The following is a 13,426-nucleotide window of genomic DNA, read 5'->3' as shown; positions in this document are numbered from 1 at the left end:
TGCAGACGGGGTTGCCTTGGTTGCACTCAAGCATTGTAGTTTGATGAACATAAATCTTCCTCTGTGCTACATCAGTGCTTGGCCTGTCATCTTCCGCATTGGTAAAGGGATGCTTTGTGTTTAGGGGGTACTTGAGAGAGAGAGCTCCTACATTAAAATAACTCTGTATTTAGTCTGTTTTAGTTTTGTTGAGGTTTCCATTAGGAAGCTCCTTTAATATAAATTTTCCTTAAAGCAAACCCGACAGCTTTATAGTTGCATCCTATAGTGCCTCAAATTGTCGTAAGTTCACAGCCTACTCTGGCTCCTGGCCTGGCCTACATCCCGCCAGATATGCTTCCACACTAATATATCAAGGTGAAAGTCATTATAGCTTATTTAGTATAGACCCAGCTCCCAATCTAACTGTGAGAATAGATTAATGGCGATATTTTTTTTATTGCCACAAACACCATCCCCTCTGCCAACTCTCCCCTCTCTTGATTTGGTCTTCCTTGTTGACCTTACCTCACGTGATTTCTACATTATCACCAATTTCCACATGAAAATATTAAACGTTAGTCATTGCTGTTTTGGCTGGATGAAGCTAGTGCTACAGGGCATGTCAGTTACTCAAAATGCACATGTCTGAGCTATAGTATTTTATTTAAATGTATTTCAATCTGAAAAACTCACACAAAGAGAAAAGACAATTAGGAGAAATTTATTGATACAATTACTTTGTCTTTGGCGCTCATACCTCGGTAGGAAACATAGCGCTTAATTTTGATAGATATGGATGAAAAAGAGCAAATAGGGCTGTTTCCCCCAGTTCTGAAACTGGTGGTAGAGTGGAGATAGATGAAGTTGGTCAGTCTGTAGACTGCTGGTTAGTGAGACGGTCTGCTGAGCTTCATGGGGAGATCCAGTGGACTGCATGAGCTGATACTAGAGCTTCACTCAGGGACCTTGAAGATGGAAGTCCAGTTTGGATAATACAGGTTGAGAGAACCTGTCCATGATGAGCAAGCATGAAGCGACAGTGGAAAGGAAAAACTCCCCGTTGGGAAGAAACCCGTGGCAGAATCAGGCTCAACATGGCGGTCTTCTACCAAACCGTTTGAGATGAGACACGGAACGCAGTAAGAGTCCAGGAGGAATGACACTCTAGTGAAGCTTTAGCTACAATGGTGGAGGAGGGGCTGGAGGTGAGTTGAAACGGGGTCATCTGAATGAAGTCACAGCGCATCCACCACCTGCGCACAGGAGCAGACAGTGCGTATCGGAGGCCTTTTAAGATAAACTTTGGATGCTGTTTGGCTTTCGTGGAGGCGTGGTTCAAAGCTGATTGGCTGTTTCGCAGGTGGATAAAGTAGAGCAATCAGTTTCTTCAGTTCAGCTTCTGCCTAGGCTCAATTAAAGCAAAACAGCTTACAGTATGTTTTTTTTACTATATTCTATTTACATCCAAATAAACATTTCTCAAATAAAGTCTATTGTTACATCTTATTGTGAATTCCTTTTAAAGCTGAACTGCTGTTTAAGACTTTGCTCTTGTTTTGTTAAACTTGTTCATATTTTGATTTATGCATTTTATATATTTTTTTTCACTTAAATCCAGATTCAAGTGAAACAAATTTTGTTTGTTGTATAAAACCAAACCAATTGATAAAAACAATACCTACATGCAATTTGTTGAGTTTGAATTATGTTTAAGGTAAAATTTAAAAAGTGTGTATAAGTAAACTGCTTTTATTGAAACTGATATTAATGAAACCTTGTAATAAATAAAGTTTGACCAAAATTTTTGATAAACGGCGATGAAGGGCCTGAAAGGGCCCAAATGCAGTTTCGATGCAGTTACCGCATCAAAGTTACTAGAGGTTTCAAAAACCCCCCAAAACATGCAGTTACTAGAGGTTTCAAAAACCCCCCAAAACATGCAGTTACTAGAGGTTTCAAAACCCCCCCAAAACATGCAGTTACTAGAGGTTGTAAACCTCTAGTAAGTGAACAAACATTCAATAAGTATTTGATTTAAGGGTAGATTGCTTGCAATGAAATATGTCAAAGAGCACAGCTGTAACACATGCTGCCTTTCAGGGAGGTACTAAGTGTTGGTATTGAATAGGTTCAAGGACAGAAATAATATAAACATAATATTTGATCATTTTTTTTCAAACTTCGGCATTCTCTTTGTTGTCAATCAGATCAAACTGGGGTTAAGTTCCTGGAAGTTAGGAACCAAAAGGTGTTGACCAACTTTTCTTACACCTTCACCAGCTGTTTCTCCACCATGTATAACTTCACCAATGTGCTTCAGGTAACCTTTGGTAAAGATTGGTTGACTAACTTTTTTGCCTTTCATTACTGCTTTTGTGAATATCAGATTCCGTAAGTCAAGTTTTCCAAAAAATATGGTTTGAAAACAAATTTTTTAAACTTTTTTTTTTTTTCATTAAAGAGATGTTAATTGTTACATCATATTTTGGTAAAAGTTTTTTCAGTTTTTTTTTTGACAAAACGTAATAAATGAGTTTAGTCACAATTTATTGAATCGTACTTAGGTAAGGTCTAATCTTTTTTTGACAAATTTTAGAATAGAATAGAATACAATAGAATACAATAGAAGGAAGGATCCTTTCACTATGCAAAAAAAAACGTCTCCTTCGAGCAAACTGTTTCCATTTTACATTTTAAACAGAGGTTAACATGAGTAAAACAATTTCATTTTAAATTTCAGAGTTTTTTAGAGTAACAAAAAAGGATATGAGTTGCATGTTTAGACCTAGCCTTATTTACCTCTTCTTACCATTTCTCTTTGACTGATATTAGATCAGACTGGTTTATATCTCCCTCCATTATTTTCATCTGTTTTGAATAGTTGAGGAATGTTTGTTATTTCTTTCACAATAGTACCTATGCTCTTTAAAGTTACATTTATTTTTAACTTTACTTAATTATAAAGTTAATGATTTTGACCAGATGTATGACTTTTTTCCCCACGAAAATTAAACCCCATGCTTTGTGTTTCAGCTGGTGCAGAGTCTAGAGCTGCTCCAGTACCTGGGGGTAAACAGAGTTGTTGTTTACAAGACAAACTGCAGCGCTGATACGCAGCGTGTGTTGGACTACTACACTAAAAAAGGTTGAGCATGCACACCCATATTTGTCTTTGTCTTTATAAAAAGCCTGTGTTAATGCCCCACAACCCATACCCATATGCTTTCAGGATTTTGTTGCTGTGATTGATGTCTATTTCCAGCAGTGATTAGAGGAGTACAGCCTAGACGGGCCCCAGTTCAGTTTTAGGGCAGCATGCATTAAACAATAGAAATACAGTCAGGTCCATAAATATTGGGACAACAACACACTTCTAATCTTTTTGGCTCTATACACCACCACAATGGATTTGAAATTAAACAAACAAGATGTGCTTTATCTGCAGACTTTCAGCTTTAATTTCAGGGTATTTACATTCAAATCAGATGAACGGTGTGGGAATTACAACAGTGTGTATATGTGCCTACCACTTTTTAAGGGACCAAAAGTAATGGGACATATTAATAATCATAAATCAAACATTCACTTTTTAATACTTGGTTGCAAATCCTTTGCAGTCAATTACAGCCTGAAGTCTGGAAGGCATAGACATCACCAGATGTTGGGTTTCATCCCTGGTGATGCTCTGCCAGGCCTCTACTGCAACGGTCTTCAGTTCCTGCTTGTTCTTGGGGCATTTTCCCTTCAGTTTTGTCTTCAGCAAGTGAAATGCATGCTCAATCGGATTCAGGTCAGGTGACTGACTTGGCCATTGCATAACATTCCACTTCTTTCCCTTACAAAACTCTTTGGCTGCTTTCGCAGTATGCTTTGGGTCATTGTCCATCTGCACTGTGAAGCGCCGTCCAATGAGTTCTGAAGCATTTGGCTGAATATGAGTGGATAATATTGCCCGAAACACTTCAGAATTCATCCTGCTGCTTTTGTCAGCAGTCACATCATCAATTAATACAAGAGAACCTGTTCCATTGGCAGCCATACATGCCCACGCCATGACACTACCACCATGCTTCACTGATGAGGTGGTATGCTTTGGATCATGAGCAGTTCCTTTCCTTCTCCACACTCTTCTCTTTCCATCACTCTGGTACAAGTTGATCTTGGTCTCATCCGTCCAAAGGATGTTGTTCCAGAACTGTGAAGGCTTTTTTAGATGTTGTTTGGCAAACTCTAATCTGGCCTTCCGGTTTTTGAGGCTCACCAATGGTTTACATCTTGTGGTAAACCCTCTGTATTCACTCTGATGAAGTCTTCTCTTGATTGTTGACTTTGACACACATACACCTACCTCCTGGAGAGTGTTCTTGATCTGGCCAACTGTTGTGAAGGGTGTTTTCTTCACCAGGGAAAGAATTCTTCGGTCATCCACCACAGTGGTTTTCCGTGGTCTTCCGGGTCTTTTGGTTTTGCTGAGCTCACCGGTGCGTTCTTTCTTCTTAAGAATGTTCCAAACACTTGATTTGGCCACACCTAATGTTTTAGCTATCTCTCTGATGGGTTTGTTTAGATTTTTCAGCCTAATGATGGCTTGCTTCACTGATAGCGACAGCTCTTTAGATCTCATATTGAGAGTTGACAGCAACAGACTCCAAATGCAAATAGCAGACTTGAAATTAACTCTGGACCTTTTATCTGCTCCTTGTAAATGGGATAATGAGGGAATAACACACACCTGGCCATGGAACAGCTGAGCAGCAGATTGCCCCATTACTTTTGGTCCCTTAAAAAGTGGCAGGCACATATACACACTGTTGTAATTCCTACACCGTTCATCTGATTTGGATGTAAATACCCTCAAATTAAAGCTGAAAGTCTGCAGATAAAGCACCTCTTGTTTGTTTCATTTCAAATTTATTGTGGTGGTGTATAGAACCAAAAAGATTCGAATTGTGTTGATGTCCCATTATTTATGGACCTGACTGTATATTAGAGTACTGTAGCTCATCCAGCTTGTTGGGGAGTTGAAGTTTTTTAGGGCCTTATGGTGTGTTAGATTTACCTTGGAACTTGGAAATTGTGTTGGATGTGGCAATAACGTTCCAATTTTAAATTTCTGACATTGCTCTTTCAATTTTTCTTATTTGTCCACTACTGCCACTCTTACAACAATGTCAAAGCATAAACAGCATTGAAACATCTTGTCATAAAATAAGTTATTTAATCTTAGATATATTAATAAGAAATGCTAAATACCGCTAAAGTATGAAATTATAACACAAGTCAATGGCAGCCATTTTGACTTTTTGAGGCATTCCATTAGAATTTTTCAACTCTTAGATTTGAATTTTGAAATCTGAATTCTGAGTACAAAATAAAATTCCTCAAACTGAGCTTCATCTGGATAGGTGACCAGGCACTCCAGTAGCGGAAGGGTGAGGAGTTTGACTATTTGGAAGAGACTATGAATAGCTGCTTGTTGTGAGATTGGTATACCTCAGGGCATGTCCGGGCAGGAGGAATCCTAAGGAAAGGCCCATGACTATTTCTTCCGGTTTGCCTGGGAACACCTCAGGAGAAGGAGTCGCCTGGGCGACTTCTGCCCCCAAATGTTCTCTGGAGAAAGATTTGATTGTCAAATTTGTTAAAGACATAGCTGGTTGACCTCATGGCTGGATGAACAAGTCCCAGTGTTTATGACATTGCTTACAAAGGGCTGAAGTCATGTGGTGCTTTCGTTATAAATGCAAAAAAGGCTGCAGTAAGGCTATCAAACTGAATAACACTGCACCAACTATCAAGGATGGTGGTGGCATGGTAGTGGCATCATCGTGTTGTGGGGTTACTACCCCACCACTCCCCCTTGCCGAATTCCACTTCTCCAATTAGAACCACAAAAAAACACAAAGGCAATCAGAACAGTACATAGCACATCATGAGAAAAAAGTGCAAAAAAAAGAAAAAAGTACAACACACAAAAACTACATACAATCAGATTTCAAATACACAGGAAAGCAATACACAACCATGCCTTCCAAATGTAGAAATGTCTCTGGGCAAGTCCAAGTGTTTATGACGTTTTTTGACAATGAACTAAATTCATATGGTACTTTCCTTATTCCTGAAAAAAAGGTAGCAATAAAGTTATCAAACTGAATAACACTGCACCAACTTTCAAGGATGGTTGTGGCATCACCGTGTTTTGGGTTTACTTTCCCACCGGGGTGAATTACCTAAAGTGGTGAAAACAGTCGCCGTAGATCAACTGTGTTAAATCTTGATGTGGGGCTGCTTGAATATTCATCTACCAAACTAGCAGTTTTTGGTTCCTTACTATATGTGGATGTAGGGCTTAGTTCCAGCTTGAATGGAAATTTGCCAATGAAATGGACCAACAACCTAACAATCCAATCTTCCTTTGTCTTCCCAGGTTTAGTTGAGGTGATTCCTTGGTCGTTGTCTAACTATCTAACTGTATCTCGAAAAGCTCTCCCTAAACAAGATCCTGCTGACATCCACTACTTTGGCCAGATCCCTGCTCTCAATGACTGCCTTTACAGATACATGTACCAGTCCAAATATGTAGCCCTCCATGACCCTGATGAGTACATCTTGCCTCAGTCAGTCAACAGGTGAGACGTCTGTTTTAAAGGGCAATCATTTTACAATTTTTAAGATCTATAAAAGAGAGAGGGACAAGTAGAAAGGGTTGGGAAAGGAGGAGAGGAGTGTCAGGGGTGCAATTTGATGAAAGTGCAGCTGCAAGAGAAGTATCCTGATAAGGCCTGCTGCAAAGTAATGGGAAACCTGTTTGGAGACATTTGGAACTTAGTTTGTGGGTAGGATAAGAGAAGGATTTTAAGGATAAAGTTTACATTTCACTGAGAAGGTGGATGGATGCAATGATTGGGGATATGTGGAGGGATGTGTGTGCAGGGGGAATCTGATGATCAGTCACAAAAAGAAACGCTCTGATTAAACTCCCCCCCCCAAAAAAAACAAGGTTAGGATGGTTAAGTTAAAACTCATAATAGGTTCTATGTCTTTCAATCAACTTTTTAAAAAAGTATGTTATATTGTGTGTATATTGTTTAAACGTTTGCTCTGATTTGTGTCTTTGCTCCAAAATATTTTGATTAACATTTCTTTGATTGATTGGCCTCCATCTTAATGCACCTTTCAGAATACCCATATCGGGAGGGGAGGGGGGCTTTAATATGGTTTGACTCCATGAAACTGATAGAAGAGGAACAAAAGAAAGGACAGACCAACAATTAGCATCTAATGCATTGTGGAAGTTGTCTATTGACCAGTCTTTGATTGATATCTTGCGTGTGATCAGTACTCGAGTTGAGAGGGGGGTTGAGGGGGGATGGCATCCCCCTTCTTAAAAAAAAATCTTAAAAACCTTTTTAAATGACCATCCCTCCATACCATCCCCTGTGACATTTTATCACTGAATGTGTAAATTTCTATAATATATTAACCGTAACCCTTTCAACATGTGGCAGGCTGTGTGCTACTCTTAAGCGCACAGCCTGCACTGTTCTGAACAGTATCACAGCCAAGCGGCAAAGGCAATGTGAATTAAGCTGTATGCTAAGGTGCTAGCTTCACGTTTAAAATGTCATATGCAGTACAACATGACCAAACTGGGTTTATTAAATCCAGACTGGTATCCAACATTGTCTGCCGCTTGGTACATATAATCGTTTCAGTTAAAGGCAAACAGGTCAGGCAGGAACAAGACGGTGCAGTGGTTGAGAGGTAGAACCGATCAGGATCAGGAAACAAGAAACAAGAAACTCTAAAAACACTCTCACCACTGGCTAGAGAGAACAAGATAATCTGGCCTTGATAACTGGATGCAAGCACCTTAAATGGAGGCAGGAGTAGGTGGATAAGATAAGCAGTGATTAGAAACCGGGCACAGTTTGACAGGTGAATGGAATGAATAATTAAGTCAGTCATCAGCGCTGAGATCATGAGAGCTGGTTATTGTAAAATAAAAAACTGACTGTTTTCCTGTCATTTTGTTTACAGTTGGGTGGAGCTGTTGCCAATCCTGGAGAAAAGATATGGAGCTGGCAAGTGTTATATATTTGAAAATAACTGGATACCAGTTGAATTCGCATTGACACCTCCACCCCCGCACACCCTGCCACAACAGAAGCAGTGGCAGAACATCTCAGGGGTGAACATCCTGACTCACATCTACAATGAGCCCATTGCACCCAAGCCTGCGTTTAACAACTACAAAATCATCACCAACCCTCGAGCTGTGTTTGCTGTTAGTGTCCACGGAGTTCTTAAACCATGGAAAACCTGCACTTGGACAGACAGGAAGATTGCCCGGATGTATCACATCAAGTAAGCTAACTCTTCCTTTCACAGAGATCAATCCATTCTGTTTCTATTAACGGCCAAAAGTGGTTTAATGTAAAATGGTTGAAAAAATCTCATCAGAATGTCAAAATTGAAGATTACATCTGCAATGAAAGCGAAAGCCTATTTTATTGAAAAGTGTATTAAAATGACAACCAGCATTATTTGTATTATTTACATTATTTGTATTCATGCATGTTGGTAAATATGTATTTGTAAACATCAACTAAGGGTGAAGGGTTGTTAGAGGTTTGAGTAGATCAGAAACCTGGCAACACTTTGCCTAACCACAGCAAAATGCAGCAAGTCTCAGCCTCTGAAATATAGAGGCATAGGGATTGCGGACGGCCCTACAAAACAACCATGCATAGGTATATCCAAAGCAAAGCACAGGGTTAAGCAGTCCAGAGGAGACCAACATTTTTGCAGCCACCAAAAGATTGGTGGGAGGGAGATGATAACTGGGGGGTGATATCTTGTGGTTTATTGATTATCTGATCCAAAGTCATATCAATTCATAATGTCAATGCCTTCAACGTGCGCAATCATATCAGTCAAACTGCCCTTGACCATAATGAACTTTTTGAAGAGTTTCAGTCTTGCTTTCGAGCTCATCATAGCACTGAATCAGCTCTGGTGAAGGTTGCAAATGATATTCTCAGAGCCTCATATAATGGACTTTTGTTTGTTCTTTTCCAGTTAGATCTAGTGCTAAATTTGATACAGTTTATCATCATATTCTTTTAGAAAGACATGGTAGCAATTAAGGGAGCAGCACTTGCTTTAAATCTTATTTGAAAGAGTTCAGTTTGCTCACGTTAATGATGAATCTTCTTAATGGTCCAGGGTTAATGGAGTACCATAGGGCTCAGTGCTTGGACCAATTCTCAATTTATTTGTATGGGATTAATATGATCTCAGATAATACAGTAAAAAATCTTGGTGGTTATTTTTGATCAGGAGGTTTGATCCCATATCAAAGAGGTTTCATGAATTTCCTTCTTTCATCTGCGGAATATTGCAAAAATTAGAAATATCTTTTACAGGAGTGAGAAACTAGGCCATGCATATCAGTAAATCCACAAACTGTTGTTAAAAGCCTTCAGCTGATCCAAAATGCTGCAGCCAAAGTTATGCAAATAAAAATAAAAAAGGAGATCATATCTCTCCTATCCTAGCTTTTCTTCATTGACTTACTAATAAATCCAGAATGTCATTTAAAATCCTACTCACATCTTAAGCCTTAAAAGACCAAGCTCCGGTTTATATCAGAAATCTGATTGCTCCTTGTGTTCCAAATAGAAAAACTGTTCTCAATCTGCAGTGGTTTCTAGAATTTCTAAAAGTAGAATGGGAGGCAGATCTTTTAGTTATCAGGCTCCTCTCCTGTGGAACCATCTACCACTTTTAGTCCGTGAGGCAGACACCCTGTCTACTTTTAAGGCTAGGCCTAAAACCTTCCTTTTTGATAAAGCTTATGATCAGAGTTGCTCAGGTTATCCTGAGCTATCTCTATAGTTATGCTGATATAGGCTTAGACTGCTGGAGGACATATGGACCCCTTTTCTCAATTCTGCTTCATTCTCTCTATTCTCCCATTCTATAGTATTTATTAGTTCAATCTCTTACATGCTCTCACTGCTTTATCTCATCATACTGTAGTAGCTTCATCTGGTCATTTTCCTGTTTGTATTTGACACCATGGGCCACCTGTGGAGCTGGTTGATAGTTGCCTTTTGTAACTCTATTTCTTTCTGTATGTCCATCTGTATGTCTCCTTAACCCCAGTCAGCCTCGGCAGATGACGGTTTACACTGAGTTAACTGTTCAGAACCGAGTTCTGCTGGAGGTTTGTTCCTGTTAAAAGGGATTTTTCCTCTCCACTGTCACTACAAGCATGCTTGGTGTGAGGGATTGCTTTCGAGTCATTGAGTCAATGCAATCAGCTGGTCTTTCTTAGATAGAAAACTTAGAATAGAGAGCAGAGAGACTTTTATCTGAGCTAAGAAAAAGAATTTAAAGTAGCTAACACATTAAAAGGTCCTTTAGATCAGTGATTTGATCTGTTTTGTGAGGACCCAACTACAAAATAAAAAAGCTTTATTCAACTAAAAAGTGTTTCTTATATGTTTCGTTCACCTTTAGCTTTGTTACAAATCAAAACCAAGCAGAGAAAATGTCTGGATTTAGAGAACAGCCTGGTATCAGCTTTTTTTCAAAGCAAGCTCAGGTGTCATGAATGTTGAAAACAATAGAAAAAAAGTTTTTGCTTAATAAATTGGTAATAAATATAACACCTACTTAGTCTTTTTCATAGTTTATGTTGTGATTCTACAAACACAGCTGTGAGTTGTTTATTCTATTGTGGGTTGCAGTATTCAAAAGAAATTAACCACAGCAATTATTCACTAATATACCTGTCATGGAATTACACAAACCAGTCAGAAAAGCACTGAGCAATTTCAAAAAGATTCCTAATTTATTACAAAAAATGATAAATTGGGCCCAAATTAAGGTTAAAAAAACAGGCTTCGGCTCAGGTAATAAACACAATGAACAGAAAATGAAATAACGAACAAGGAATGTTTAACTCTTTATTTACTGAACAACATGTGTTACATGGGATACTATTTATATTAACTAATTAAATATAGATAAAAAATTTTTAGCAAAATAAAAAACAAATACACATTTTTGTGTATCAGGGTATTAATAACGACATTATTTATACTAATAAAAAGACAAGATTTAAGGATCTAAGAAAGTTTCAGGAGAATGCTCTTTGTCATATTTTCAACTCTTGAAGAGGTTTTCCCTACAATTGCTACAATTAAGTTTTGGCTTCTTTGGTTTAATGGTTGTTAATTCATGAAATAAATATGCTGTTTATTTAAATGGTAAAAATTTAGTAACATACATTTTACAATATTTACAATTACAGCCTTGGAACAATAAATACTTTGTATCTATGTCACTAACATTCGCAGAGTTTATTCTTCTCATAGGATGAGGTGTCATGATCTGGCCTGTTTGCTCTCCCTTAATAAGTCATTCCTTTCACCTGTCTTTTTCCCTCCCTGCCTCAATTATAATTTATTCCTCTCACCTGTTTCCTCTGGGTTATATTCAGTTCAGCCTGAACATTCAGTGCCAGATCATTACTTGTCTTTCTGTTAGTCTGTCCATTCAGTTTTTGCCTTGGTTCGTGTCCTGGATCCTAGCTGCCAGTGGAAAGAGGGTTTTTGTGTTTGTCTCGTCTCCTGATCGTCCACTGTTCCTCCCCCGCGGAGTCCTCTGTTTTTGGCTCAATATGTGGGGAGGTTCAGTTTTTATCTCAGTAAGCCTGGCTCCAGGGAGGAGACTAGTTTAAAGTCCTGCATCAAGTTCTGGTTCCACATCCTGTCTCGGCTACCCTCTTCCATTGAGCCTGTTCATCTGCACCTGATCCTGTCTGCTCCTGTGTGTGACCGCCTGGTCACGCTTTCGGACCGTGTCAGACTCTGAACCCTCCTGGGAGCCTGTGGATGCCTGGAAGCCTGCATCCTGCCACCTGTTCTGTTCCTGTCTGTTCTGGATCCCTGACCAGGATCGGCTTCCAGCATGTCCTCTGAGACGGCAGCACTTGGGGACAGTCTTGGACTGGACTGTTAAACCAGGTAAGTGGCCAACTCAGATAATCATCTTCTGTCAGATGATCGTGGTCACTTACCTGTGTTTCTCCTGCAGAGTGTCTGTGATTGGGCGGTGCCCCGCTCCCCATCCTGCAGTGTCCACGAGCCAAAGCTCCACTTAAGTTTTTCTTTTATTCAATAAACGTTTTGAACTTTCCTACTGGCTGTCTCTCCTTGAATACTGGGTCCATCTGTCCTCGGTTCATGACATGAGGCTGGATTTATTGATGCAGCAAATCCACTTAGCCGTAGATGAGCAGAAGCAGTCTGTTATAAAAAAAAAATGGAAACGGACTTCAAATTATGTTCCACATAAGCTGTCAATAACAAACTGACTTTTTCCTCCCCTTATCTGCCACTACTAAGCTTAGGTGATAAGATTTGCCAATCAAACTGCTTTGAAATTAAAACAATTTCTCCCTTTCCTGTTTCAGACTTCGAGGAAAAACAGAGCTAAAGCCCGAGCAGCTGATTTATGACAACAGACTTCTAAACTACAATGCGCAGCTCTCATCTGCTGTCAATATTGTGCTCAGAGACACTGGACTGCTATCTGAGGACAATTTAAACTAGACTCAGTGTCTTTCTGCTCTTTCATTGTTCCATCAAACCCTTTCCTTCATCCATTACCATCTGGGGTGGTTGGTGCCCCACTCCAGCAGTCTTTGGGGGAACAGTGGGGTACACCCTGGAGAAGATGCCATTCCTTTGCAGGGCATTCACTGAAGTCAAGCACCATATTTTTCTGCCTATTTTGGTTACACGATTATTATGGTTTAAATTAAACACTCAGCCTCATATTTTTATTGAATTAACGCAGTGCAGATAAATCAACATAAGCATTAATGTTAAATATGAAGCAATAGCACAAAAATTGTGTTTCCTATTGATTTCTCTAACAGGTGCTAAACCTGTAAACATGCATTTACTTCACATTTTATATCAAAACGGTGTCTTTAAAACCTCTCTTATGCTGTTTACTTTTATGCTGATGAATAGTCTAATTTGCACTTTGCCAACTTTCATTTTTCTGAATGAAAAGTCAAACACATTAACGTTGGGTATTTGTTTTGTAAATATTTCTGTTTCAGGACTTTGAATTTGTTTTGCCTGATACATAAATACATCTTAAACTTTTTCTTTTTTTATTCTGTCTTTGGTTTTATTAAATGAGACATTTCACTAACACCTACATTTTTAAATGTACTCAAAGAAATAAACAATAGGTCGCCAAGATTTGCTAGAGGAGCTGCAGCTGGATGATTGCTTCCAGCAGTAATTCTGTCTGTCCAGGGCCCAGTTTCAGGAGCTACTGCACAGGGGTTTATTGCAGGGGGATCAATAAACTTCCACTGAGTTTTTGAATAAAAAAACGTTGTCTCTGATGGGCT

The 13,426-nt window shown here is 39.1% G+C and overlaps 1 protein-coding gene across 1 annotated transcript in view; it reads left to right on the top strand.

Moving 5' to 3' along the window:
* Positions 1-12,977, top strand: part of LOC107104082 — a 15,299-nt gene extending 2,322 nt beyond the window's left edge. The window contains exons 2-6 of the mRNA XM_015404000.1: positions 2,190-2,302; positions 3,016-3,127; positions 6,410-6,611; positions 8,023-8,349; positions 12,470-12,977. Of these exons, the coding sequence (XP_015259486.1) occupies positions 2,190-2,302; positions 3,016-3,127; positions 6,410-6,611; positions 8,023-8,349; positions 12,470-12,608 (893 nt within the window). The 3' untranslated portion in view covers positions 12,609-12,977. The remainder of the gene's footprint in view (positions 1-2,189; positions 2,303-3,015; positions 3,128-6,409; positions 6,612-8,022; positions 8,350-12,469) is intronic.
* The last annotated feature ends 449 nt before the right edge of the window (positions 12,978-13,426 follow it).

The sequence above is a fragment of the Cyprinodon variegatus genome, unplaced genomic scaffold, assembly GCF_000732505.1.
Source record: "Cyprinodon variegatus isolate N-32 unplaced genomic scaffold, C_variegatus-1.0 Scaffold1610, whole genome shotgun sequence".
NCBI classification, from domain to species: Eukaryota; Metazoa; Chordata; class Actinopteri; order Cyprinodontiformes; family Cyprinodontidae; genus Cyprinodon; species Cyprinodon variegatus.
This window is presented reverse-complemented; position numbering and strand designations above follow the sequence as displayed.